The sequence below is a fragment of the Halichoerus grypus genome, chromosome 1 (assembly GCF_964656455.1).
Source record: "Halichoerus grypus chromosome 1, mHalGry1.hap1.1, whole genome shotgun sequence".
In the NCBI taxonomy this organism is placed as follows: domain Eukaryota; kingdom Metazoa; phylum Chordata; class Mammalia; order Carnivora; family Phocidae; genus Halichoerus; species Halichoerus grypus.
In genome coordinates this window covers 196,431,953-196,459,166 of record NC_135712.1, presented here as the reverse complement: position 1 = coordinate 196,459,166, position 27,214 = coordinate 196,431,953, and the positions used below count along the sequence as shown (strand labels likewise).

The window sequence follows — 27,214 nt, the reverse complement described above, 5'->3', positions numbered from 1 at the left end:
CGCCCCTCCCCACCGAGGACGCGAGCGCGCTCGCGGCCCCGTGCGCCCCGAGACCTGCGCCCGCCCGGGCCCTCGCCCCACCTCAACCCGGACCTGGCTAAGACCCGCCTGGGGTGCCCAACCAAGACCTTTCCCCTATGCCCGCGCTCCCAGCTCTGAGTCCTACCGTGAAGGGCTGCCCTAGGAGCGTCCTGCGCCTGGCATCTCCTCCCCACTTGCACTGTATAACAGTCTCCCCAGGGATAGGGCGGTGGGTGGGGGCGGTCACGCTGAGCCAACGTGCCCTCCTCCTGTCTGTCAACCCCATTCATTCATTTTCTCAGCGAGTTCATTCAACAAATGGAAACTGAACGCCTACTACGTGCCAGGCACTGTGCTTAGGATAAGGTCACCGTTTCAGGCGACTGCCTAGTCCCTATGATGGCCACAGGCTCCGAGACCTGAAAGGGGGTCCCACCCTAGCAGGCCTGATGGGGAATCAGCAAACAGGGGACTGGAGGAATAGGAGGACCCAGGGCCGCGCCACACTCCGCAGGCAGGAGTGGAGAAATCCTGGAAAGGACCAGCCCTAAAAAGAGAGAGCGAGCCCTTTAAGAAAGCTTTACAGGCGGGGAGGTGACAGGCGCCGAGTGAAGCGCCACGTGACTTTCCCTCGGGGGCGGGTGGGCGGGGAGCTCTCCTTTACCATCAGCTCTCCCTCTCCAACCTCCTTCCCAATGCACCAACCCACTTTCGCGGTAGGCGGGAGGGCGTCGCGCAGATGGCCAATCGTGACTGAAGGAGACGATTGGGGAGGGAGGCGGGGCTCGTCACCAGTTCCACCCAGCGCGGGGAAGTGGGCGGGGTCTCCACGAGCGCCGTGTGTCGGCTCGCAGGCGGGCGGGGCGGAGGAGGTGAATGGAGCCGCAGGTAGCGCTGGAACAAAGCGGCTCGACTCCAGCGGTGCGCGTGCGCACGGACTGCCGCGCTTTCCCTACGGAGCCAGTGTCATCTGCCCAGGGAGGGAGCTAACGGCTGGGCCCTGCAGTCCGCCGCGTCCGTTCCCCGCGGGCGGAGTGCCTCTGCTTCCTTGGGGTTTCAATCTCCCACTCTGCCCGAGGCTGGTCGGCACACAGCCACCTTGCCTGGACAGAGCCCAGCAAGCCCATCCCAGATCTATCCAGCTACGAGAGTACTCCTTGGAGGTCAGGCCCTTGGCTGGCAGTCCGGGTGTTGGTTGTCAGGGATGGAGGCAGCACTCGAAAAGGAAGCCTGAGCAGACCCACACTGGAGGGGACCTGCTGGCTGATGAATCATTCCTCAGCGGGCTTGTTGAGGGCTGGCTGGAGCTTCGGGGACAGCAGTGCCTGATGAAGAATTGGTCGCTGTTCTCACTAGTGGGAAATGGGAGCCTCCACTGTGTCCCCGCAGTCCCTGTCCCCGCCGTAGGGGAAAGCACCTTCCTGGACAGAGGAGGGAGGCCCTGCCACCCCTTCCATTAGCTCGTGATGTCTCCCTTGTCTCCTCTTCAGGACTCCTCCAGGGGGTCTGTACAGGCTAGAGGAGAGACCTGTGAGGATGTGGGGAAATGGAGAAACTCCGCAGGAGGTGGGGGCATCCTCCAGCAGGGGTGTTAAGAACGGACAGAAGAAGAGGCAGGGTTCAGATGAGTCCAGGAGGAAGGAAGCACACGAGGAGAAGGTGACAGTGGGAGCAAAGGAGTGGAAGAGAATTAGCATGGCTGTAGGAGCTGCCGGTGGGGTCCTGGCCCCCATCACTCATCTTGGAGGAGTACCCCAAAGCCTTGGTTTTTGCATGGAAGCCCTGCCTCCAGTCTTGAACAGCTAGACATAAGGCATAAAATGGGTCATAGCAGGGATGTCCTGGGTGCATGTGCATGTGTGTGCACGTGCGTGCAAGGGGTGGGGGGAGACACAGAACCCTCTGACTTACAGAGCACAGCAGGAACTAGCCCGTGGTCAGACAGCAGGAGGCCAGGACCGCCTCTGCCCAGGACCTTGCCCTGTAACTGTGAGTCTCCCTCAAGAATGCTGGGAAAGATACCTGGAAGAGGAAGCCTGGTGCCCTGAGCAAGGTCTTGGGATCAAAGACATTCCTCCTCTTCAGGAATGTGGCCTTTCCTGCCCTTCAGAGTTCAGGCCCTCCCCCACCTGCAGCCCCCAGGAGATGTGCCCCACCTCCCCTCTGCCCCCTCACCAGGGTCTCCCTGAGGGGCAGGTTGGGGGACCCCAGAACAGGTCTGGGTCCCTGGGGGTAAGCTGGAGGTGGAGTATGTGTGGGCTCTCTGAGGGCTGTCCCCTTCTCCCACACACCTTCAGGCCTTTGCACCATGGCCTGGACATTTTTTGGCTTCACCCTTGCTGGCCTTCTAGAAGATCCCAGTTCAAGTGTCACCCTCAGGGAGGCCTCCTCTGATCCTCAGGCTAGAATTAGCCCCTTGGGACCCCTGCCCCCATCTTTGCTCTGGAATCTATCACTGTCACTGTTCAACACCCCCCACCAGACTTTCTCCCTTTGGATACCCATTGGGATGTCTACCTCCCCTCAAGCCCATTTGTCCTCCTGCCATCTGTCTCATCCCTTTTCCCCCAAGCGCTAGGCCTGAACCCATGAGTCGTGTTTGGAGCTACCTTCCCTGCCTGCACATATCCAGCCCCAGAATCAAGCAGTGAAGGGGTCTTACCAGGAGGGCAAGGCTTGGCTATGATAGTGGGATGTTTGATGTGAACTGAGCAGATGTGAACTGGTGTGCACGCACCCTGCAACCCGCCCCCCCATCCACATGGCTTGATGACCCAGGAGCTATGTCACTAAGAATAATTTAAGCATCGGGGCGCCTAGTGGCTCAGTTGGTTAAGGGTCTGCCTTCGGCTCCGGTCATGATCCCAGGGCCCTGCTCAGCAGGGAGCCTGCTTCTCCCTTTCCCTCTGCCCCTTCCCTCTACTTGTGCATATGCTCTCTCTCTCTCTCTCTCTCTTGCTCTCTCTCTCAAATAAAATCTTAAGAGAAAAAAAGAATAATTTAAGCATCTTGGAAGCAGACTTTCCTTTTCCCACTGGTGTCCACGGATCTCTTAGAGATGGGCAAACATGTTTTGAACAGCACATGCCAGAGGGAGAGGAGAGGAGGAGGGTCTGTTCCTTGCCCTCCTATCCTAAGGAGGCTAACACAAATTCAGGGTGGGCTCCTGCTGCTTTCAGGAGGGCAGTTTGCAATGGTGATCGATTACACACCCCACCATGAGAGCTGAGCAGGGGCTGGGGAGAGTGCTGGGGACTCCAGCCCATCTGTGCCTGAGACCCAGACTGAGGGTCATTCTGTTTGTCCCAGAACCTTGGGACAGCTTCTTCCCCATCCCCTGGTGAGGTGCCTGCCTGGGTTGCAGTCAGAACAGGTCATGTCTAAACCAGGCCAGGAGTGAACCATGAAAGACCTGGCAACTCCCCTGCCCTGCACAGAGCTCTGGCTGTGCACGCCTGAGCTTGTACGTGTATACACACTCGTATAAGGACACACACAATACAGGCCCAAGCACACATAGACCTACCCTGTATCCACATATGCTCACAGGCAGAAACGTGTGTGTGCAGAAATACACAATACACGTGTGCACACACGCTCTCCGTTAGCTGCACACACACACAGACCCTGTCTGTCTGGGCACTTGCCACTCTTGTTGCAGGAGTACCCACGGACAGGTGGCCCAGGGGGCTTCTTACAGTCTGGGAGAATCCACGTTCCCCTTCCCCAGCTCTCCAGTCACCTGGGCTCACCCTGTCTTTTCGGCTATTGCTGGGATCTCTGCAGTGACAGCCTCTGAATGGAACCAGATTCTGCCCTTGCCTTCCTTCCAGCAGGGAGCCGCCAGGCCCTGGGTGATGGCAGTGCAACATGGGGAAGCTATTAGCCTGGGACGGCTCTCAGGCTGGGGAGCCACGTGCCTATTCATCCTCCCCCCTGCCCTGCCCAGGTGTGTGGGGCAGAGGGCTAGGAGGACAGAGCCCTGGGGAGCAGGTAGGAGAGGGTCACACCCAGGATAAGCAGAGAACAAGAACTGGCAGGATGGAATTCCCCAAGGCTGCCTGGAGAAGGCAAAGGAGAAGAAGTGAAGAGAGCCAGGCCGCTGTGGGGCCTCCCCACCATTCGTGCTCAAACGTTTCCTGCCCTGGGCCAGGGAGTGTGCAGGGAAGGGAACTGGGAATTGGGACCTCAGAGGGGAACCAGACCAGCGTAATTCCTCCCTCTCCCAGCTCCCCGCAGTGGCAGAGTGGGCCCTTAGCCAACCTCCCCGTGTGCAGCCCCCACAGCTCACTTGAGAGTGTGCCTCTCTCTGTTGCGTGCCCAGCCCATGGGGGCCAGCCTGAGGACACAGACTAGAGGACAAAGCTCTGCTACTCTGCCAGGCTTTGTCCCTGGCAGGCATTACTAGTCAATCACAGCACTTTCTCTTGCTGAGCCGTCCTCTGGCCTCAAAACTCTTCTAGGCAGGCATGGCCAGCTGATTGATTGTGGTAGACAAGGGAGATAAAACCTATTTGCTAAAGCCTCAATTCATAGCCAGGCCAGCCATGGCCTCTCTGTCCCCAGCCCCACCTCACATCACCCCGACCTCATCCTGCCCCTTACTCTGTGCCCAGACCCAGCACCTCTGCTTCTACACACTTCCTCATTCTGTGCCCTCCACCCTCTGAGAGCATCTCCAGCTTCTGAGGGGTCACGGCTCCAGGAAGTTTCCCCTGCCTGACTTCAGCAGAGTCTGCTCCTTCTCCTAATCCACCCGGTGTAGTCCCCGTTTTCTGCCCTCTCCCCACTTAAGGGCGGCTCAGCCTGGAGGGATTTGGGATGGAGCAGATCCGGCCATGGAGGCTCACGTGTGACTTCACCCATGTGAGCCCCTGTGTCACTGGAGTTCCCCCCCGGGTCACCCAGAGTCCTGGGCCCCCCTGCCAGGCCTTCCTCATGGCCCCGCCCTCCCTCCTCCAAGCTCTCCTCCGCACGAGGGTCCCCTTAAGGGAGATGGGGGCCTACTGGCCTGCTCTCTGCTCAGGGCTGATTTGGGACTGATGCCAGGCAGGCCTGGTTTCTGTCCTGGCACAAAGATCTCATCCTGTGTTGCCCTCATCCTATGGCAGTTTTCACATCCTCAGCCCCGCATTCATCGGAGATTCCCCAGGAAGGAGACCAGAGCAGGGCTTGTCTGTCTACAGGTGGGGAAGCTGAGGCCTAGGAAGGGAAATGTCTTGCCCAAGGGCCTGGCTCCAGGCCCAGCCAGTTACTCACTTACCCATTGGGCCTGAGGTGAGTCACGGTGGCCCAGGTGATGGGAAGGAAACACATAAACACGGGCAAGTGGGAAGGGCAGTCTTGGAGGCGGGGGTTAGTACCTGCTTAGGGCCCCCAGCTATGAGCTCCCATACACAGACCCCTGTGGGTTTACTGGGCAGGCGCACACCTGACTGTCTCGAATCGTGTGCCCTTCTGGCTCCTTGCCCAAGCTTTGCATCAGCCCTGGAAAGGCTGGCAACACATTTGACAGATGGGGACACTGAGGCCCATGGTTACCAATCAAGCTGTGACAGGGGGCTGGGCCCCAGGCTAAGAACCCAGAGCTCCTTTCCCCCTAGGTGAGGGGTTCCCAGCTGGCTCTTACTGAGGCCCCGGGCCCCTCCTGCAGGAGGAGACCCAAGCACAGTCCACACGGAGCCCTTGCTCTACCTGCTCTTTCCATTTCTGGAAGGGGGGGCGCAGGGGACCAACACTGGCAGGGTGGGGGACAGACTGGAGGCTTGTGAAGCTATTCACCCCATAACAAGAGGGGGCTTTATCTTGCACATAGCATCTGAGCTATCAAACCCTCTTCCCATGTCCCTGGCACACCTGGCTAATCCATCCCATGACCCGGTTTCCGAATCCACCTTCCCTGACGGTCACTACGTAGTCCGGGCCCTCCTACCTCTCCCTGGCCCACCTCGCCAGCCTCCTTCCCAGCCCCGCTCTGTCCCCCACACTGCAACCAGAGGCAGCTTTTGAGAATGTGAATCAGACTTGGCCTTTTCCCGCTCCAGAGCTTCCCATTGTCCTGACAGAGTCCCAACTCCTCTCCATGGCCAGTGTGGCCCTTGATGATGTGGCTCAGCCCCTCTCCCCACTGCCCTGCCTCTTCTCAGGGGCCAAGATTCTCTGACTGCCCCCACTCTCTCTCCCTCACTCTCCCAGTTCAGCCCTGCCCCCTATGTTGTCCTCCTGCTCTATTGTTAGGGCCTTTGCACTCACTGGTCCCTCTGCTGGAACCCTCTCCTCCCAGCTCTTACCTTTAAATACCGTCTTATCCTTCTCCCCAAACCCACTTGTCCTCTAGAGCTGGAGTGGGCATCTAGGAAGTGGCTGAGCCAGCATTAGAACCCTGGCCTCCTTCTAGACTTTGTGTTGTCGGCCATGAGCCCATGGTCCCATGATTTAAAATGCCTTTGGCTCTCCCCTGCACACTGGGTGATTTGGGAAGCCTCCCACTTCCATTTCCCACTTGGGCCTCAGCCTGTCTTGCATGACCTGCCCAGAGTCACTCAGTGAGATTACTTGGAGCCAGAAGAGGCTCCTTGCCATCAAGGGATGGATTCCTGCTCTCGACATGCCTAGCAGGACCTTGTCCCCAACCTCAGGCGGCAGGCTTCAATTGCCCTGTTTCAGAGGGCCCCCCCTCCCTGCCATCCAGGTGCAGCTCCCCCTTTCTCCAAAGATTGAGCCCAAACACCCACCTCTTGGTAGACTCAGAGGTGTCTGGGTCCCCAGCCTGGGTTCCGATCCTGCATACTACTACCCACAAGCCTGGAGGAGGGGCCGGCCTGGGAGTTAGACTCAGCTGGGGACCCCATCCACCAACACTGAGGCCATCCCTAGAGGGCCAGCCGCTGCACAGCAGCCCCAGGAAACCAGGCAGGCTGGGCCTGCTTTCCTGGGTATTCAGAAGAACCAGAAGAGAGCGGGAAAGAGCCCAGGTGAGCCCAGGTGGGCCAGGTCCCTGCCCCAAAGCCACACATGAAGGCCAGCGCCCTTTCCTCTTGTGTCCCCCTCCCCAGAATCTTTACTCTGAGCTGATTCCCCCCTCCTTCTTGTGACACTTGGGACTTATGGGCAGCACCTCACGAGCCCACCCAGACTCTGAGGGATGGAAGCCAGGGCTTAGGGCGAGTAGGACTCCTTAGCCACCTGCCCATCTGGCCACCATGTTGCCCTTGGCCTCCTGCTCCAGGCTTCTGATCCTTCTGAGGCCACCTCTGCCAGGAAGGGCCTGGAGCCCCCGGGGTTTGAGCAGGGGTGGGAGGCAGGAGGGTGTCTAGGCAGGCATTCCTGGCCAGAGCCAAGGCAGGAAGTAGTGATGGAGTCAGGAGCGGTGCGTGTGTCCTCGTTCTGTCTTTGCTGATCCAGCCTATGGTTTTTCGATCGGGAGAGCCCGCAGCGGCAGGCCCCTGACAGTAAAGCCGGCCCAACCTCTGAGGCTGAAAGGGTGGAGGAGGGTGGGAATTCCCAGGGTACCTGGTGGGGCGGAAGGGCCAGGGGCCTGGGCTGGGTCTGCTTCGGGTGGGCCGAGGGGTGGAGACTGCTGGGTCTCTCTGTAGCTGCCAGGCCTAATTGCCTCATTAGTATCTGCCTGCCGCCTGGGCCTGTCGGCTCCCTCCCCACCGGCCCACACAGCCCTGTTTTTCAGGAATCCCTCCTACAAGGCATTGGTGGTGACAGTGACGGTGACCACATGAGCATGACGAGGCCAGGGGGAATGGCCTGGGAGCCAGCTGGCCTGGGCCAGGCACGAGGTTGCGGGTTGAGGCCTCAGCGCCCAGCGCCATCCCACGTGGGCTCAGCCGTCTGGCTGCCTGGGCTGGACGTGCCGTGCTCCCAGGTAGACTGGCACCCGGTGGCAGCACCAGGACACGGTCTAGAGGACTCCCCTTCCCGGCCTGGCCCTACACCTCCCGTCTCCTGCCACAGGGGCACGTGCCCCAACACCTGGCAGAATCCATCCCTGCAAAGACTGGGGTCTCCCGGGAGAGAGGAATCTAATGGACTCAGACTCTCAGGGCCCCAAGCAGGATCCAAGGTGTGAGTGAGCCGTGTGGGTTGGGACAGGGCAGGAGTGAGAGGAGGGGTGGTGGGTGGAGATCGGGGGGCCTGACCGAGAGACCTGGTTCCAATCCTGATTCCACCACCAGCCTCCCCTCTCGGGGTCTCAGTGTCCTCCTTTATAAAGTGGGCGTGCACTAGACCATGCCAACCGCTATGAGGCAGGAGGAAGCCCACCACCGAAGGGCCCAGCCCCAGGCTGAGCACATATCCCCTGGCTTAACCCTCTTGTGCCCGGACAGTGGGGAGAGGGCCCTGGGGGCAGGCGAGGACCCCCAAGGGAAGGCTTCCTGGAGCAGAGGGATGAGAAGGGGGCCTGTGGCCGCTGTGCCAGGGAGTGTGAGCAGAGTGGGCTCCGGGCAGAGAGGCTGGCCCCAGTAGGGAGGTGAAACAGAGACCGAGGAGACGGAGCACCTCTGCTGGACCGGGCGCTGGTGGCTGCCCTGTCCTGAGGCTGATGTGGTGGGGGCGGTGGCCTGGACGCTCCCACACCTGGGGCCTGCCCGTGCAGATCCCATCCCGCGGGGCAAGGCCCTGCCCGCCAGCCTCATGCCTTTGACTCTGCGGCCACGCCTGCCCACCCACCTGCCGGCCCCCCCATGATGACGGGTGGGGAGGGAATCAGCGTCATCAGGACCCCCACATGGCTCAAACATGGTCCTCCCTCCAAGCCTTGGGCACACCAGCCCCCTGCTGTCTTCTGTTCACCCTTCCTTAGCTGTCACCCCCATTCAGTTCCCACCTTTTGCTCAGACCCAGCAGACAACAGCCCCTGCTCTGAACTCAGAGAGCCTTTCCCATCGGGGGACTTTGACCCAGACCTCCTGCCTCCTCAGGGCTTTTCCTGTAGCACTGTCCAAAGTGGGATCCATGGAACACTGGGTCTGTCCATAAAAAAGGTTATGTGGGGCGCCTGGGTGGCTCAGTCAGTTAAGCGGCTGCCTTCGGCTCAGGTCATGATCTCAGGGTCCTGGGATCAAGTCCCACATCGGATTCCTTGTTCAGTGGGGAGCCTGCTTCTCCCTCTGCCTGCCGCTCCCCCTGCTTGTGCTCTCTCTCTCTGTGTCAAATAAATAAATCTTAAAAAAAAAAAAAAAAAGTTATGTGGTCAAATGTCTGGAAAACACTATGAGCTCTGTGGCCCAAACTGCATAGCATAGAAATGTGTTAAAGACTCTGACAAGTCCTGCCAGGATCTAGCTGGGTTTATTTTGTTCATCTGGCATTTCCCAAACTCTGGAGACCACAGGGGCGCCTGGGTGGCTCAGTCTGTTGGGTGTCCAACTCTTGATTTCAGCTCGAGTCATGATCTCAGGGTTGTGGGAGCAAGTCCCCATTGGGCTCTGTGCTTAGTGAGGTGTCTGCTTGTCCCTCTCCCTCTGCTCTCCCCCACCCCCTCTCAAATAAATAAATAAAAATCTTTAAAAAAAAAAAATGCCAGGGGCACCTGGGTGGCTCAGTCGTTAAGCGTCTGCCTTGGGCTCAGGTCATGATCCCAGGGTCCTGGGATCGAGCCCCGCATCGGGCTCCCTGCTCGGCGGGAAGCCTGCTTCTCCCTCTCCCACTCCCCCTGCTTGAGTTCCCTCTCTCGCTGTCTCTCTCTCTGTCAAATAAATAAATAAAATCTTTAAAAAAAACCCAAAAAACCAAAAAATGCTGGAGACCACAGGCTCAGTTTCTCACATAACCTCCACTATCAGCTCATGGGACTATGCCTTCAGCGTGTCCTTCGAGGGAGAAAGTGGCCTTATGTTGCCCAGTGGCTTTTCACACCACATTCTCTTCCCGGGACTGTCCTTCCCATCTTCAGATGGGAAGCTGAGGGTCGTCAAGGTGATCACTCAGAACCCCACACTCTTCCGGCCTGTTGTAGGACCCTGCGGTCTATTTTCCCCCGCAGGCCCAGCCATCCCCATGGGATCAGAAGCTAGCCTGGTGGGGAGGTGAGGATGATACATGGGCACGGGGTGGGTGTGGGGGGCAGGCTGGAGAGGGAGGAGGTAAGCCATACACCCAGCCATGCTTCCCCCAACCAGCAGCCGCCAGCCCTTGGCCCTGACCAGCTCTGGTGGCCTCTAGCTCGAAGCTGCACAGGGCAGGACGGGGTGGATGGGGAGGCTTCCGTGTCTCAGCATGGGAGCCACGCATAGGGCCCCCTCCCCAAGCCCAGGCCAGAGTTGGGTTACGAGCCCTGAGGGTCTCCTAATGAGTTCCACATGCGAGTAGATGCCTTGGAGAGGAAATGGGAAGGGGCTGGGCCGGGGGAGAGGGACCTGAGAGAGGATTGGAAACACGTGTGGAGGAGGAGGAGGAGGAAGCGGGGAGAAGGGTGAGAGCGGCAAGAGGAGGAGACTTTATCCCCCGAAGTCCCGGTGCCCACCCCCCGCCCAAGAGGTGGGCTGCCAGGCTCCAGGCCCCTCTCGGAGGCCCCCAGGCCACCAGTCCGCTGGGGGAGGGGTGGGAGAGACCCTCAGAGGGCCTACTCCTCTTTTTCAAGTGGAAAAAGCCCCAACCTCCTAGCCCAGCTTGGCTCGGGGTTCTGAGCCATTAGGGGCAAGATAGAACCAGCTGGGTGGGGGGAGCCCCGGGGGCATAAGGAAGCCCCTTCACAGCTAGACAGCCGGCCAGGAGCGAAATGCTCGCTCGGATCCAGCCCCTCTTGGAGCTGGTGTAAGGAGCTTCCCCCACGCCACCAGAGAGCCCTGGGGTGAAAGAGGCCACTGACCTGTCTGCCCTGACCCCCACCTTTGCCCCTCTTGGCTACTGGGTGGGCAGGGAGGCCTGGCATGTAGGTTGGCTGCCCCACCTCCCCTCCCAGTCAGGTAGGGGCCATGCCTGGGCACCTGGAGTGGCCTTTCCTCGTTAGGAAAAGGCTGTGTAGGAGGCCATGTTGACGTGTGTGTGTGTGGGGGGGTGTCCAGTGAGAGACCCATGGTGGTTAGGGAGCAGAGTCTTGGGGCCTTGCAGGGTACAATGGATTACCCCCTCCCCTGGAAGCACTGGTTTTGAGCCCCACGTTTCCAGCTGGCCCTGGAAGGACTCCGATGCCAGGAGCCGAGCCCTTCAGCCTCCACCTCCAGCCCCTTCCCCAGGCCATGGACTGGAGCCCAGTAAGGACAAGGCCTGCTCTTAGAGCTTTGCATGAATTGTCTCAGTGAATCTTCCCAGCAGCCCTATGAGGCCACTCCTGCCCCCATCCCATGTTACGGATGAGGCGGCTGAGGCACAGAGAGGTGAAGTCGGAGCATTCCTGGCAGCAGGAACAGTGGGTGCAAAGGCCCTGGGGCTGGAATGTGCCTGGTGTGGCCAAGGAACAGTGAGGAGGCTGCAGTGGCTGGAGGGGCAGGAGCGGAGGGTGGAGGGTGGTAAGAGACGGGGTTGGGGGCCAGGCAGGGTTGAGTAGGGCCTCTTGGCCGTCGTACGCACTGAGGCCTCCATTGCTGTTGAAGAGGCTGGGGAACCGCTGGGGCGGTTGAGCAGGGGTAGCATGAGCTATCTTACCAGTTCTCTCTTTATTATTTATTACTTTTTACCCCGATAGCTTAGCAGCCCCTGTCCACTCTGATGAGAACAGATGGGGTAGGACGAGAGCAGACTAGGGGGACCAGACAGGAACCGATCGGGCGTCTTGGCAGGTTCTGACTCCCTGGGGGGCGAGCTCTGGGATGGTAGGCAGGCCCAAGCTTCTGGGGGAGGTTGAGAGGGCCCTCACCTGACTTGCACAAGCCTGAGGCTCCCATCCCTCACCGGAGGGGCCTATGCAGCTGAGGCTACTCCAAACCAGAGGCATTTATCCCCCAATGGGAAACTGTAGAATACCTCTCAAAAGGCATGGGCATCCTTATGGGGTCTCACAAATGGCTCTCCAACACACCCTAACTACCAGGGGTGCTAGACCCAACGCCAGGACCAGGGCAACCCAGGATCAAAGGTCAGCTTCACAGTTTGAGCTAAGAAGTCCACGGCAGCCGCCCAGACATTGGCTGGCCCAGGCCTCTGCGACAGAAAGCACCTTCTGTTTCCAGTTAGCAGGCACAGAGAGGCTGCCTGGAGGGTCTGGAGGACTAATTACACTGCTTCTCTGGCTCCCAGTTTTCGAGGCTTCTGAGGAGCCAATCCAGGAGCAGTTGTCACAGGAGGAAGATTCTGGGAGCTGAGCTGGGAGTGGGGGGCACAACGGGCAGGAGGGCATGTCTTTGGGTGCGGTCAGGGTTTAAGGGGCTCAGTGCAGAGATGGGGTGGGGCATCACAGTTCTTCTAGAACTAGGTGATTCTAGAGAGACCTGCCCGGGGAGGGGAGCAGAGCATCAGTGGGGTGCATGTGCCCTGGGCCAGGCCTGAGACCAGGAGAGCGACACGGGCTGGATAAACATGGCCCCCAGTGCTCAGGGGCATCCCTGGCTCTGAAGGCAGTCCAGATTCCAAAGCTGAGTCCGGGCAGCCAGTGGGAGGAGAATGGAGATGGACCAGGGCTGACGTCGGGATACGAGGCAGAGCGTGGGCCCTGGCTCCTGCGGGCCAGCCCCCTACCTACCGGGTACCCACGGAAGGTGCCCAAGTCCCACGCACTGTGCCTGACGGAGAAGCTTAGGGCCGAGGAAGGGAAGCTGTTGTAGAACATGACTTCCTCTCCCGCCCAGGTTCCCTATGCCAGCGCTCAGGTCTCTCATAGGTGGTAGGAGAATGGGGGTCGGGGGGGCGGCATTCCTGCAGCCAGAAAGCACTCCCAGGCAGATGGGGCTCAAGGTGGCCTCACCTAAAGTGAAAGCACTCCTTGGCCTTGCTCTATAAATAGGTTCTTGGGAGAGTGCACACGGCAGCTCCCAGCCCCAAGAGGGGTTGGCATGAACTTCCTAATGGCTTCGCCCCGGTCTCCCTGGCCTGGCTCCAGTCCTATCTTGAGCATGGGCTGGGCCCTCCTTGGTAGGGAGTCAGGGGCAAAGCCTCTAAAAGACTTCCCCAGAGTGGCCAAGCCAGTGAGCCTAGGTCGCCACGGCCTCCTGGCTGGGGTGGGCAGCGCCCGTCAGGCGACGGGACAGGGCCCTGTGCCAGGACCCGGTGCCCACAGGAAGTGGAACGGCACCCCGGACCACCGGGCCACCGGGCCACCACCGGCCTGCCACTGCTGTCCTGGCAAGGGGGTCCCTCCTCAGCAGCCCAGGGCGGGTGGTGTGGAGCAGGGGGTGCTCAGTGGGAAGTCCCAGGGGGATTTCTGGCCCCCCTAAATGGCCACACACCAATTAAGGCGGGAGCCATCAGGGGCCCATCTTGAGCAAATCATTTAGGAAAATGAGGTTAATGACAGAGAGCCAGGACAACAGGGCCAGTGTGACTCACCGCGCACTCGCTTGCTCAGCGGGCTGGGTTTCCGGGATTCCGGGTAATCACAAACACCCACCCTCAAAGCCGTGCCGGCCCTGGGGGCGGCCTCGGTGACAGCAGAAGAGGTGGCCTTAGAGTGCCTGCCTCTCGGGTGGGGAGGGGCTGCCCTGAGCACCCCCCCGCCCGCCGGCCGGCCCAAATCCCTCTGCACCCCTGGGGATGCCCAGGGCAGGGCCCACAGCATCAACAGATCCTAACTCTGGCCACCTAGAGTTCCAGAGCCAGCGGGACCCTGGGACCATCAGCACATGGACACATGGACCAACGTCCGGGGAAGGGGCCTGACCTGCCGGAAGTGACAGCACCCCAGGCTGGTGGGGGGGGTCACACACGGACCACACTCGCACTCTGTGCCAGTCACTGCTCTGAGCTCTTCATGCGCCCACTTAGACTGGCACCATCTTACAGATGGACGCTCCACAAGCTTTAGGAACTCGTCTGAGATCACAGAGCCAGCAGGTGGCAGAGCCAGCATTTGGACTTGGGCAGTGGGTCAGGGGCCCCCGACTCCCAGAGCGAACCCCTGACTCCACTGCTCCGCCCTCTTGGTGGCCTGCGCGCACACAGCCCACCAGCACGGAGAGGTCATGAATCTGTGGCAAGCGGGTCCTGGGACAGACGGACAAGGACGGTGCTGGGTGAGAAGATGGCAGAGTTTCCAGGTCAGGCTGGCTGGTCTTTCAGGAGCTCGTGGGGACTGGAGACTCAGGAATGACAGGGGAGCGGGCTTGCCACGGGTGATAACAGGATTCAGGTGCCACTTGCTGGCTCGGTCATCCAGCTGGCCTGAGGGGCCTCCCTCAGTGTCTGTGGCAGAAGTACAGGTTCATCCTGGAACCCCAAGAATCTGGCAAAGGTAGGTGGGGGGGGTCGCAATTTAAATCACCAATCAGGGGCGCCTGGGTGGCTCAGTCAGTTAAGGGTCTGCCTTCGGCTCAGGTCATGATCCCAGGGTCCTGGGATCGAGCCCCTCATCGGGCTCCCTGCTCAGCAGGAAGTCTGCCTCTCCCTTTCCGTCTGCCTCTCCCCCAACTCAGGCTCTCGCTCTCTCTCTCAAAATAAATAAAGTCTTAAAAAAAAAAAAATCACTAATCACTGACACCTGTTCCTTAAGTTCACGTTAGGAAAACTGGGCCACAAGAGGAGGGGGCAGTGGGAATTGCCTCTGAGATATACCTCCTAACAAAACCCCCTAACCTCACCTGACCTTCCTAGCAAAAAAAAAAAAAAGAGAGAGAGATGCTTGCAATTGGGCTTTTTTCGGAGCTCAGTTATCAAAATCCACAATCAGGAAAGACGGTGGCTGAGCGAGGCATTTGCATTTCCAGAAGGCTGCTTTTGAGCTTGGCAGCACCAGTGGGAGGACTGGTAGAAGCCCCTACTACAGGGGAGATGCCGGCAAGGGCTGACAGGGAGACACCACCCGAAAGGCCCTGTCACGTGGCCCGCAACCTTGCCACGCCACCTCAAGCCCACCCAGGCCCCACACTCCTCTCGCTTGTGAGGGCCCCCACAGCCGACCAGCCCAGCATTGCCCAGGGCAGGGTCCTGGAGCACCTTCACAGGGTGGGGGGTCAGAGCACCTTAGGGTCCCCTGTCCCCTTTCTCTCAGGAACAATCTGGGCCCCTAGATCCTCACTCAGTGCAGTAAGGTCCCAAGTCAGGCCCCACATGAGCAAGAAAAGGAACTTTGGGGAAGAACCTGGCCCCTTCCTAGCTCTGCCCTCTGCGTGTCACACGCTGACCCTCAGGCTTAGAGGAGGTGGGTTTCCATGGTGTTTCAAAGACAAGCACAGCTCTCAAGAACCATCTTCCCCCCAGCTCCGGGTCTGGCTGGGGGCTCCATCAAGGCAGGTGCGTGAGTGTGCAGGAAACCCCTCAGGAGGTGGGAGAGCCCAGGGTGGGCTGTCTCAGAGCACGCAGATCCGTGTGTGGTGAGGGGGCTGACTAACCAGGGCGGGGCTTCCAGGGACAGAGACTACACCCCAGGCCATTTCCCGAGTCCCTAGCAGGCTCTCAATCCCCATTTTCTTCACAGAGAAATTCACAACTCAATCCTCGTGTCCACTGAAGGCGGGGAGATGGTAACCCCGGTCTGGCCCGAGAGCAAGTTGCCATACGATGCCTGGAGACATGGTTCCCGTCCCGCCGTCCCGTTAGGGGCACCATCTGTGTCTCTGCAGATGACCACCAGAACCCCAACACGGGGACCTCCAGCGTCAGGTCTGGAAGCTACCACAGGTCAGCAGCATGGGAGGGGATGACAAGGTCGGCCCCACAGGCGGCATCCCGAGCAGGCTCACTTAGGGTTGCCCAGACTCCCTAAAAGCCTTTCCAGAGGGGGAGCCCCTGACCTCCCGAGGCATCTGACCGCCTTACCTGCCAATTCAGACCTGCAGGCCTGCCCAGCTCTTCTGCACACGCGGGCTCACGTGGGAGGCCTCGGCAGGTCCCCGGGGGGAACCCCCGGAAGAGCCTGAGCCAGCAGCCTCTTCCCCACTCAGCTCGTGGGGAGTGTGCCTACCTCCTAACCACCTGGAGAGATGCCTACCAGCCCCGCCTAAAACAAGAACCTGAGGCTCAGAGAGGTTATGTCACCAAGCCGAGGCTACACACCTGGCCGAAGGCAGAGTCTGAAGCCTAACCCTGGACTGCGAGCAGCTTTTCCCCCACCAGCTGGAGGAGACCACTTCCCCATTCCCGCCGTTCATCGGGGCTCCGCAGAGGCTGCCTCCGTGTGAGCCCCAGCTCCTAGGCCTTCAGGCTCTGCTCCCACCTGGAAGCCGCAGAGGCTGGGAAGCTCATTAGCTGCGTGGTACTGACAAGCTCCCGAGAAGATCTAACGGGGCGCCCCCGGCCCCCCAGGGCAGGGCAGGTCTGAAGGATAAATACCTCCCTGGCTGGCTGGGCCCCAAGAAGCCAAATGCTGAAGGCACGGACGGCACCCAGACATGTGAACACCGGCCTGGCTCTCCCCGCGCGGGTGCACGGGGGGGAGCCCGTGGGGACCCTCAGCAGTAAGTGGAAATGCAGGTGCCCGAGTCCTCCGGGACCCAATCGACAACGCCAGCTGGGGCCGGCCAGAGGGGGGTGGGTGCTGTGCAGGGGCATCGGCTGTCCTGGCCCCCCCAGTTCCCAGATGCAGATGAGAGTGTCCCGAATGCCCAGGGTGACCTGGCAGGGCCCCCCAGAGCCACTCCTTTCATTCTCCTGTTATGGGCCCGGGGCGGGGCGGGGGGGGGGCAGACGACGACTGATGAAATCTCACTCAGAACAATCCACTTTTATGACAAGTTCAATAAAGTCCATTTTAATTTCAGATTCCTTCACCCTCATGCATACAGAGGCGGAAGCCACCGGGCCCCAGTGAACACATGTGGAGCAGGAATCAAGGCCACACTGCAGAACCCCCCCTACCCCCCCCCGAGTGCTTGCTCCTGGACAAACCTGACTTGGATGGGCCCACATTGGGCCTTTTGTCAGATTAAGAGAAAACTCCTGGCTCACCATCCAATGGGCAGCCCACTGCTAAGCTGTCGTGGGTGGGAAGAGCCAGGCATCAGGCAGAGAGGAGGTCAAACCCCCGTGAAGCAGCCGGGGGGAGCTGTGACCTTCGGGCCCATTAGGACTCCGAGGTAGCAAACATTTTCAAGTGACTCCTTCACGTTAAACCAAACGTAGTCCACTCTGCGTGTGCGGGCCCTGCCCACGGGGGCCTTCCACGGGCAGGTGGCGAGCCTCCGGGGGCGGAGAGCGGGTGGGGACAGAAGGGCATAACCTCAGGGGCTCGGGGACGGATCTGAGTCCCATAGAGCTGAATCCCCTTGATTTATTGACCCAAGTCCCATAGTACAAATCTCCGGCCTGCCACCCGCCAAAATCGAGCGAGCTCTTGATTCTTGCTCCCCTGATCACGGTGTTGTTCTCTGCATGATTAGCTGCTGGTTCTCCAGGCACTGCTTCAGCTTGTCTTCTGTCAGCGTCAGCCGCTGCTCCAGGATGGAGACCGTCTGCAAAACAAATGGTGGTCAGGCTTCAGAGGATGAAGGGGCTACAGGGCTGCCCCGGGGATCCCCTCAGCCGGGAGGTGAGTGACTGAGCACCCCTGAGCCTAGGAGGGCCTCTGCCTGTCCAGTGAGGACCATTGCAGGAATATGCCCTCTGGGAGATAGGCTCTAACTCCGTCTCGGAGTCCCTTTTCGCCTGTTATGGAAGGACAAGGCCAAGCTCAAGGGAGTCCTGGAGACTAGGAGGGGACTCAGGATGGTGGCCAGCACTTCTTAGCTTGACCCATGTTGGCACCGCTTGTCACCATGTTGGCTTCCAGAGGCTGAGCCCTTGGGCTCCCTGGTCTCTCCCGCACACGCAGCATGGCTGGCCTGGGGACCTAGCTGTCCGGCCTGCCAGATGCCCCCAGCTGCCGGGGCTGCATGTGCCTCACGGGCCAGGGCCAGTCTCGCAGACATGGCTGCTGGGCAAGGCTGCACAAAACCTGCCCACCTTCTCTGGCACTGGACAGAGTGCTGGCAGAGGGCTGGTGCTGTCTGGGAGCCCGTGTGCTCCCCACAGAGCAGCTGGCCCACTGCCCTCAAGGACTCCCCGCCCAGGGCCTGCCCACCAGTCCCACGGCCAACCCCAGCCCTCGCCCAGCCCGACCCATGCTGGCCATGACGGCTGAGCTCTGCCTCACCTCCTCCTCGGGGGCGGGGTGAGTGCCTGCGTGTGCCAGGCCCGCAGCCCGCACGGGGTGAGCCCGCCGCCAGTGAGGCAGGCTAGGTCCCCGTGCGGGGCAGCCTACAGCCAGCAGGAAGGGGGCAGATTAAGAAACAGTACTTTCTATTAATTTTACCCATTTGTCTGTAGGCTTTCCCAAGAGGTTTTGCCACCTTCCCTGAGGCTCCAAGGAGGCTCTGGGCCTTGGTCCAGTGAAAAGGAAACTTTCCTTTCATACATTTAATAAAACACTGAAACATTCTGGGAGGGAGTTTCCCCTCTCAGGCTGCTGTAAATTCTCAAAGCATCCCGCACGGATGTCGGCTACTCCTCCTGGCGGATGGCCCTTTCGAAGTGAGCCGGCCTGGGCTGCAGGGGCTCTGAACCCTGGGGTACAGTCCTGAGCCTGAAAAGGTGCACTGCACCCTGAGACGCAGGGCTGGGCTGAAGGAGATAGTCACACTCCCCCTGCGCTGGCCAGGAGCCGTGGGCGGGGGGGGGTCTGTACCTCGTAAAAGTGGCGGCGGAAACAGCCCCTGGCTGGCCCAGAGCAGCATTCCTGGAAGTTTCCACTGGCGGCTGCGAAAGGCTCACTGAGCCAAGCTCCAAAATCATTCCTCATCCAGACTTTTTCCGAGGGCCCCGGACTCCAGGCCACAGTGGGGGAGCCGGCCGGCTTTTCCTCTTGGCCCCCCTCCCCCCTGCCCCTTTCAACTTTTCACAGGACCGAAATCTCAAATGTGGAGGCAGTGGGTGCTGGGCCAATGTCAATACCAGGGGTGCCACACATTTCACGAGGCCTCCACTTAGTTCCACGGGGGGCCCATACTTCGGCTCGGTAGAAATATGGCCATTTGTCCATATTACATTTCTTTAAACATAAATGCACACACCTCTTTCATACGCAGCCCCCCGGAAGGACGGTGCCAGCCCGGTTGTGGGCCCTTCCTCTGGGAGCTTTGAGGGGGTGCTTCGTGGCATGTTGTAGACAAAAAAGTTTAAAGTCCACTGCTCCTCAAATCTGCAGCTCCTCCTTCTCCCTGCCGTTCTCCGGCTTCTCCCCTTTTCCAGCTGCAAAAGACTCTGGAAGAGTCATCATCTCTGCGTTTGGTCTCTACTTCCCCTCTCCCCCACACCCCCAGCACACTCTGCCAAGATGCTGAGTGGCAGCCACCATCCAGGGATGAAGTCCACCAGGCTCTTCGTGCTCACATTTGATCCCACCCGACCCCCGTCTGAGCCGGACGGATGGGCCAGGGAGAGGAGGACAATTTTTGGATATCTGTACATTAGAGCGTTGTCCGGCGTTCTCTGCTCCACAAGTTTTCCTTAATAATCCTACTCTAATAAAGCATGAGGCGTCGTTTTTGTGGAAAATGGGGTCTCTCAAGGTAAGGTGAAACCTAGAAACCCCAATGCCTAATTTTGCTGATGTGCCTTCCCTACACCAGGGAAAAGGTCTCCCCTGCGACGGAATGGCTGCCTTTGGGGCACTTGAGGAGCAGAGGTCAAACACACTCAGGGCTGGCGGTGCAGACAGTTAGAGGGCAGGCGGGCCACCTGCAGGGACTAAGCCCAGGCCACCATGGTGCCACCCTGCCTCCCGGCTGCTGGGGCCTATGGGGGGAAGGGGAAAGCATCTGGGATAGCACGTGGGCGCGCGAGGGCATCCCCAGCAAGGACGGGTTCCGAGCCGTACCGCATGACCCTGTTCACAGTGTGACCTTCACCTGCTGGTTCAGGGCAACATCCCCGCGCCAAGTGTCAGGCACACAACAAGCCTCAGTAAATACGCGCTGCCTCAGCGCCCAGAAGGCAGAGGCCATAGTCCGTTCCTCCGGCTGCCCAGGGCCCCGCCCAGCAGGCTGCTCCCCCTGCCTTGTGCTCCGGGTCCTGCCACACGGTGCCCAGAGACCAGAGGCTGGGGAGGAGCACTACTGAAGCAAACAGCTCCACGGTCTTCCAGACACCGAACACCCCCCCCCCCCCGCCCACCTTCTCACCCTCCTTGCACTCAGGGCAAATGAGAGCTGGCCCTGCAAGCAGCCCTGGGCCCACACGGCCCCTCACCTTTCTCTGTGCAGAGGAACGGTGGGTCAGAGGTCTGGTCCCAGCCTCTCCCCCTTATAAGCCCCACAGCTTCTAAGTCCCCAAGGAGGTGGTCTGGTGGCGGATGCCAATGAGGGAAGCAGCCCTGCCTGACCTGGGTGCCTGTGGCCTCTGCCTTTCCAGCAGGGCAAAGGAAAAGTGGAGAAAGGGCTGAGAAGGCCAGGGTTCTGGCTGCTGGGCAGACCTGTCTGGGCAAGGTGACCCATCTCCTAGGCCTCCTGCATGCTGGGGTCCAAACTCCTCCAGAAAGGTCCCTTCTGTCTGTGGACCTTGGAGAAACCAGGCAACTCATTCCCTCTCCCTGGGCCTTGTGCCATCCGGGCAGCTTATCTAGAGTCCCCTCTGTAATTGGGGTGTGGAGCTCAGACTCAAAGGGAGACTGGTGGGAAGAGCCAGGACTGGCTCTGGGCGGGGGAGGGGGGGCGGTCATCCTGATGATTTTTGACACACTCTGCTCCAGGGGGCTGCTCCTGGCAGCTGACGTTCATGGAGTGCTCATGATACGCCAAGCACTCTTCAACAATCCTTCAGAGCGGGAGCCTTCGTCATCCCCATTTTTCACATGAGGAAACCAAGGCACAGTGCTATTAAGCAACTTGCCTAAAGTCCCACAGCTTATAAATGACCGGCCAGGGCCGTGAACTGCGGTGGCCCGGCTTCAGAGTTCGCGCTAAGGCACTGGGAGCTGCACCTTGGCTCTGGCCCCATCATGCACGTATAGGGTGAGGCCTGGCCTTATTCCTCCCCACCTGCTCCAGCCATGCCTGAGGGCTACTGGCCATGTAACCCCAGGAGGCCTGTGTGTCCCCCACCCAATGCCCAAACTCAGGCAGCCTGAGGAGGAACCTGTGGATCTCTATTCTTACCCACCAGCAGCCACCTTCTGTCCTGTCCAGGTCACCTGGCCAGGTGGCTCCAGATTAAATGAGCAGAAGCAGTGGGAAGGGACCACCCCCCAGGGTCACCCAGCAGCCCCCTCACACCATTGGGCCACCCTCAGAGGTGGTTCCCAGGCCTCAGATGCCCCCAAGCCCCATAAAGCAGTCTCTCACCTGACTGAACACTTAGGCCACCCTGACTGAACACCATTGGGCCACCCTCGGAGGTGGTTCCCAGGCCTCAGATGCCCCCAAACCCCATAAAGCAGTCTCTCACCTGACTGAATTATCACGAAAGTCACAATTTTGGCTACAAAAAGGCAATGTTCTATGGATAAAAGGGACATACCAACAAGAACTTTTTAGTAGATACGTGATGAGAAAGTACCCGAACACTTGAATTTTAGACGCTTTCTTTCACCGGGGTGCCGTGTCACTCAGCACAAGTGATCAGTTCCCAAACACGCTATGGAACTCACCCGATTCCCTGCTGGTGCCCCGCCCCCTCACAACATGGGGCTCGACTATTCTCCCCCAGAACCACAGTGACAAGCAGAATTCAGACCCCACGCCTGGACACCATCACCCCTGTCAAACACCGCCCACGTCCAAGGTCACAGCCTTCACCTGCCAGCCACAGGGGAGCCTCATGGGGCAAGGTCACAGGAGACCCAGAAGTTTCATCCTCAAAGTCACACCTGTCAGAGGCTCACCTGGGGGCTTGTTTCTGAACCACCTTCTGCTGCTGTCACCAGCAATTCCTAGGAAGCCACAGCCCTGGTCACGGGAAATAGTGCCCTTAGAAACATTCCTGCTTGCTGTTGAAGGTATTCTGTTGTTTCTCTAGACTGAGGCCTGGCACACTCGGCTTGCTGCCCATTTTTGTAAATAAGGTTTCATTGTCATGCCCATCTGCTTGTGCACCGTCTCCGGCTGCTTTCTGACGAGGCCGGCAGGTTGCAGAGTTGTGATAGAGACCCTGTGGCCCACAAAGCCTGATATTTACTGTTTAGGAAGTTTGCAAACCCTTGCCCCAGACTCTCTTCATGCACTCCTCCTCAGCGCGCAGCCCCTGGGCTGGCCTGTGTCACCGAGGGTGACAAGGACATACACAGCCTCGGCTGGGCCCGCAGGGTGCACACCACGGTGCAGAGGCAAGTACTAATAAGCAGCAGGACAGAGCAGCAGGGCATGCTGGGAAGAACCGAGGGGTCTGGGCTGGGGAAGTGGCCCTAGGAAGGGAGGGGTGAGCAAAGGCTAAGGAGGAGTTCACCAGGCAAGCGAGCAAGAAGGGCACTGGGGCCAAAGGATCAGTGAGCACGGAGCCTGGAGGTGGCAGGGAAAGGAACAAACAGTAGCGATGGAGCAAAGGAGGTCCGTGTGCAGGAATGAGGAAGGGCCTCACGGAAGCAGGAGATGGGGCCAGGGCCTGGGCAGCCATGTCAGGTGGCCTTGCCTTTAGCCTCAGAGCACAGGATGGTGTTGGGAGTCCTAGGCCGAGTGGGGAGCAGACCCCTCTGGCTGCCACACAGGGATGCTCTGGGGAGGGCCTGCATGGCTGTGGTTAGGCCTAACCAGACATACCCACGAGGTATGAACTGCCACCACCTGGTGGTAAGTCAGATGGCAGATGGGAGAAGGGACATTCCCTGAGGCCCTGAACACAGGACAGATCACAGGACAGGACGGCCCGCAAGAAAGGTGGAGAATGGGCTCCAGACAGGACAGGTTAAGTGTGAGGCCCCTTTGAGGGCCGGCAGGGGGCCTGAACCAGCAGCAGGGCTATTTTGCATTGCTGACATCATCTTTACTGCTGGGGGTAGAGTGGGGGACACCAGGGGGGAGAGCAGTGGACCCACAAGCCCCTGGGCCCCAGACAGAATCCGGGGCACGATGATGCCAGGGACACCGCTGAAACCCCCTGGAAAGCAGCCTGGCCCCTCAGTGGGTGACAAGGAAGGGACAGCCCAACATAGTGGGCCCAACAGGGAGGAGGGTGCTGGAGGTGTTGGGGATCAAAGCCAAGAGCATGAGGGAGGCCAGCTCCGGCTGGGGGCAGGGAAGCGTCTCCAGAGGAAAATCCTCCCGGGAGAGGCTGAACAAGGGCATCTCATTCGAATCCTCATTTTCCTGCTTAGGGGACAGCAGACACTGATCTGTCCCCCGTCAAGTCAACATTAACAGGCGAGCGGCTTCTCTCACTCACAGTTCAAGATGTGTAAGACGGTTCATGTAACACCCTGAAGGGCCTTCTGAGTGGGGTATAAAAATAACCGATTTTAAAGTGACAGGCTTGTATTTTTAGTCCCCTAACAACTTGAGTGATGCTCAAAGAAGCGGCACCAAAATGCCAGTCCTCAGCCACATGTCTGGCACCCAGGGCCCCCAGCTCCAAGCGGGAGACAACACAACACGAAGGACATTTCCACAGACGCCGTGGCTCCGTACCTCGCCGCCTTAGACGCCTTTTCCCGACGGGCATCAAGGTCTCTGATGCCTGCCCGAGGCTGCGGGGCCTGGCAGCTGGAACAGCAGAGGCCAGCTCCCACCCTGTCCCCACCCCAGCAAGGGCTCAGATGGGCCAGTCTGGGTGCCCTGCGTGGGACGGAGCTTGGGGTGTGTATCTCCACCGACTTCCGAGGTGGCCAAGGGGACAGCCCCCACTCCTGGTGTGTGCCAGGGACTCAGGCATCGGTAGTGCCGCCAGAGGCCAAAGTGCGTTTGCAGGGCCTCTGCATGACCGCGCTCTGCCGCAGAGGGCTGGGAGCCGGGGCTGGGGAGCCGGGATGCTCCCGTGGGCTCTGCACGGGCATCGTGTGGAGGAGGCGAAGTCCAGTGCTCCCTGAGGGAAGGAATCCCCCACCCTCAGAGGCCCCGCTCGCCTCACGGAGCAGTGCTCAGTCCTCTCGGGACCACTCTCCCTGCCAGTTCCGCCATTGCGCTTTCCCTGGGCTTGCAGGGCTTCTCCTCTGTCCCTTCTGCCTACTTCCCGGCCTCCCACTTCCTCATGGCATGACCTCCCCTTCTTTCAGCCCTGCTGGCCTCTTGTTTCTCCCCAGACTGTTTCCTTTTGAGGCGGGCTTGTCCTGCATTTTTTTCCTCAGCTCTTTCCCCTAGTCCTCGTTTCTACCTCCTTTTCAGGTCTCTTTTTCATCCCCTTTACGCTTGTGTTTGGGGAGAAGGCAAGAAAAGGAGCAGGATGTGTTCACAGAGAGTGAGCTCCAAGTGAAGTCCAGGCCCCTGACACGGCTCACCTACTCTGGGGCTGACAGACCTGGGAAGGAGAGCTCCAACTCTGACCAGGACTTGGGAGGCCTTTGTGAGGAGACAACACCAGACGGGCTGGAGGAAATGCGTTTCAAACACCAGCTACAGCAGGTACAAAGGCCCTGAGGCACAGAAGAAAATGGCACACCTGGAACTATCGAGGAGGTCAGTGTGGTTGGTCTGGAGTGGCTGAACAGGGAAGAGAGTGTGGTGGCCACGAGGGAGGTGGAGGGGCCCCAGGGCCCTCAGCCAAAAAGGGCCAGGAACAGGGAGGCCTCCACTCCCTGGCACTGCCTTATCACACTCACAGGTCTGAGCAAGTTTCAGTGGCCAGTTTTCAGAGCAGGTTCCAGAGTGAGTCTGGGGGAAGAGGCTCAGCCCGGGAACTGACCGTGGCCAAGTGGTGCCTCAGCTGGACGTGAAATGGAAGGGAGTGAACTGGCACTTCAGAACACAGACCCAGGGCAGACCCCCTGAGCCAGGGGCCTCCCAGCAGCGGCTCCTCCACCCAGAGCGCGGCTGCTAGCGCGACCTCTGCTGAAAGCCTCCCTCCTGCACAGCCCACAGGCAAATGCAGCAGGAAAACCGGAGCCTAACGTCCACAAAGCCCCGAGCGGCCACAGCACACCAACGGGGGCCCTCCCGACACCCCCACATCTGTCAGGTCCGCCGCATGCCGCCAACAAGACCTTCTGGCTCGTGGGGGCTTCGAGGCACTGGCGTGGCCTTAGCACCGGTCCTGTCTGGGCTGGCTTCCGGCGAAGCTGCTCGGCCACGACTAACAGTGAGTAACGTGTCGGAAGAAGGGAGGAAGACGGAGGGAGACGAGCCAGCTGTTCTATGTGCCTCTCTCAGATATTCGGCCAGTTCCCTACAGAAGGCTCCCCCACGCGGAGGCCGCGCTCTAGGCTTCCCCACAGCACTCCCCCGTGCCAGCCTTCTCTCCTGCAGCCCCCTCCCCAGCCAGGGCACTTCTCCACATCTACCTCCTGCTCTCAGTAGAGCCCTGGGTGGTGCATGGGGCCCCTCTTAGGCGGTTTTTATGGTCACCATCCCCTCCCAGGCCTCCCCAGAACGTGGAAGACAGGTGGCCCAGAGGTGGACAGGGTGGCTGGACGACAGAGCTCACCTCCGGCCACACGCCCCCCTCAAGCACTCTGCCGGGCTCGGGGCGCGGTGGTGAGGGGAACTAAAGCTGCTCTGGGATGGCAGTGTGGCAGGAAGCCAGGAGACCGAGCCATCGGTGTCTGAAGGGGGCAAGACGGGCAGCGAGGCAAGAGGGTGAAGCGGTTGGGGTGGGGGGTGCCACACGAGCAGGTGTGTGCCAGGGCCACGGAGTGGGGAGACAGTCAGAGGGAGGGAAGTGAAGTACGTAGGGCAGAGGCAGCACTGGGCAAAGGCCGGGAGAGGGCAGTGGGAGTGGTGAGCACAGGAGGGTGCTAGAGCGGGTGGGGGCCGCAGGAAGGGCTGACGGGGCGCAGGAAACCAATCCCGTGACTGGACCATGCTGTCCACGACCCTTCTGGCTGCTGAGTCAGGCAGGGCAATGCCCTCACGTCAGGGCTCTGCTCGAGGAGTGTTCTCACGGGATCCAGGCAGGCTACCCCTGCCCCAGGGCCCTCAACGTGCGGCGGGTGCCCTAGGCCCCACCTTCCGCCTCAGCTTCCCGGGACTCCTGGGTCCTTCACCTCCACACTGCTTCTGCCAATGTCCCTTTCCTGTGCAGGAGCTCAGGGATAAAGGCCGGACTCAAGGCCCTCATTGCCTGTTACTACCGCTCTCTCTAACCAAAGCCACCTACCTAAAGCCCCACTCCAACCCTCTTTCCCCTGAAGTCCTCCTGGTCCCAGCCCCACACTTGGTGCCTGTCCTCCTTCTCTCCCAGGATGTCCTGGCCATAGCATGGGGGCGGACCCTTGGAAAATGCTGTCATGGTAACCCCCGGTCCCCACGTTTGTCCTGTGTGGTAAGAGCACAGGCTCCGGAGCTGTCCTTCCTGCGTTCAAATCTGAACTTGACTACTAACTTGCTGAGCGGCCTTGGGCAAGTTACCTGACTCAAGGCTTCAGATTCCCCGTCTGTACGACGCATCTCTCCAGGCTCCATTGTCATACCATATTAACAGCTACTATTTATGTGGCCCCTGCTCTGGACATGGGGCTATACTGTGGGCAACATGGCTCCCCACCCGACAGGGGCCACGGCTGAGCTCTGGGCTGCAGGGGGCCTCGGGCACAGATGGGACTTGATGGGGCCCCGAAGAAGGCAGCCTGTGGTCAGGCCTGGTAGGGACTGAGCCATCAGGGCACGTGGGGGTCTGGCTGCTCCTTAAAGTTCTCTTGTGACGGAAAGTTCCTTTTAATCACTTCCAGGCTTGTGGTTGCTTTGGGCTCCTCCAGGCAGTCTCCCACAGGGGCTAGGGCATCCCAGCCCCCTCCCCCCACCCCAGAAGCCAGATTCCCGGTGGTAGTGTCCCAGGCGCCCTGGGGCTTAGGGAGACGGCACAGCTGCCCAACCACACCACTGGGGACCCTGGTTGGTGCCAGGCTGCGGGAAACGTCCTGGCGTTGGCCATTGGCTCAACGCCCCTGTCTCGACTGTGCCGCACAGAATGTCTAACTTTCCTTTGGTTTCATAGCAAAGATGGAAAAATGTGGAATTAATCTCCCCTGTAGCATGGTTTTGACTTCACTCAGATTTTAAAGATCTAAAACAGATGCAAGAAAAGGGGAATCTCTTTGCTGTGG

The 27,214-nt window shown here is 59.8% G+C and overlaps 1 protein-coding gene across 4 annotated transcripts in view; it reads right to left on the bottom strand.

Annotated features, from left to right (window-relative positions):
• Positions 1–16,782: 16,782 nt before the first annotated feature.
• The window catches only part of POC1A (POC1 centriolar protein A), a 69,814-nt gene continuing 59,382 nt past the window's right edge, over positions 16,783–27,214 (bottom strand). For 3 of the 4 annotated variants that reach the window (XM_078077554.1, XM_078077545.1, XM_078077552.1), the window contains exon 11: positions 17,277–17,510. In XM_078077554.1, coding sequence (XP_077933680.1) covers positions 17,412–17,510 — 99 coding nt within the window. In that variant the 3' untranslated portion in view covers positions 17,277–17,411. Of the gene's footprint in view, positions 17,511–27,214 lie in introns of all 4 variants that reach the window. The other variant, XM_078077550.1, reaches the window with a different exon arrangement.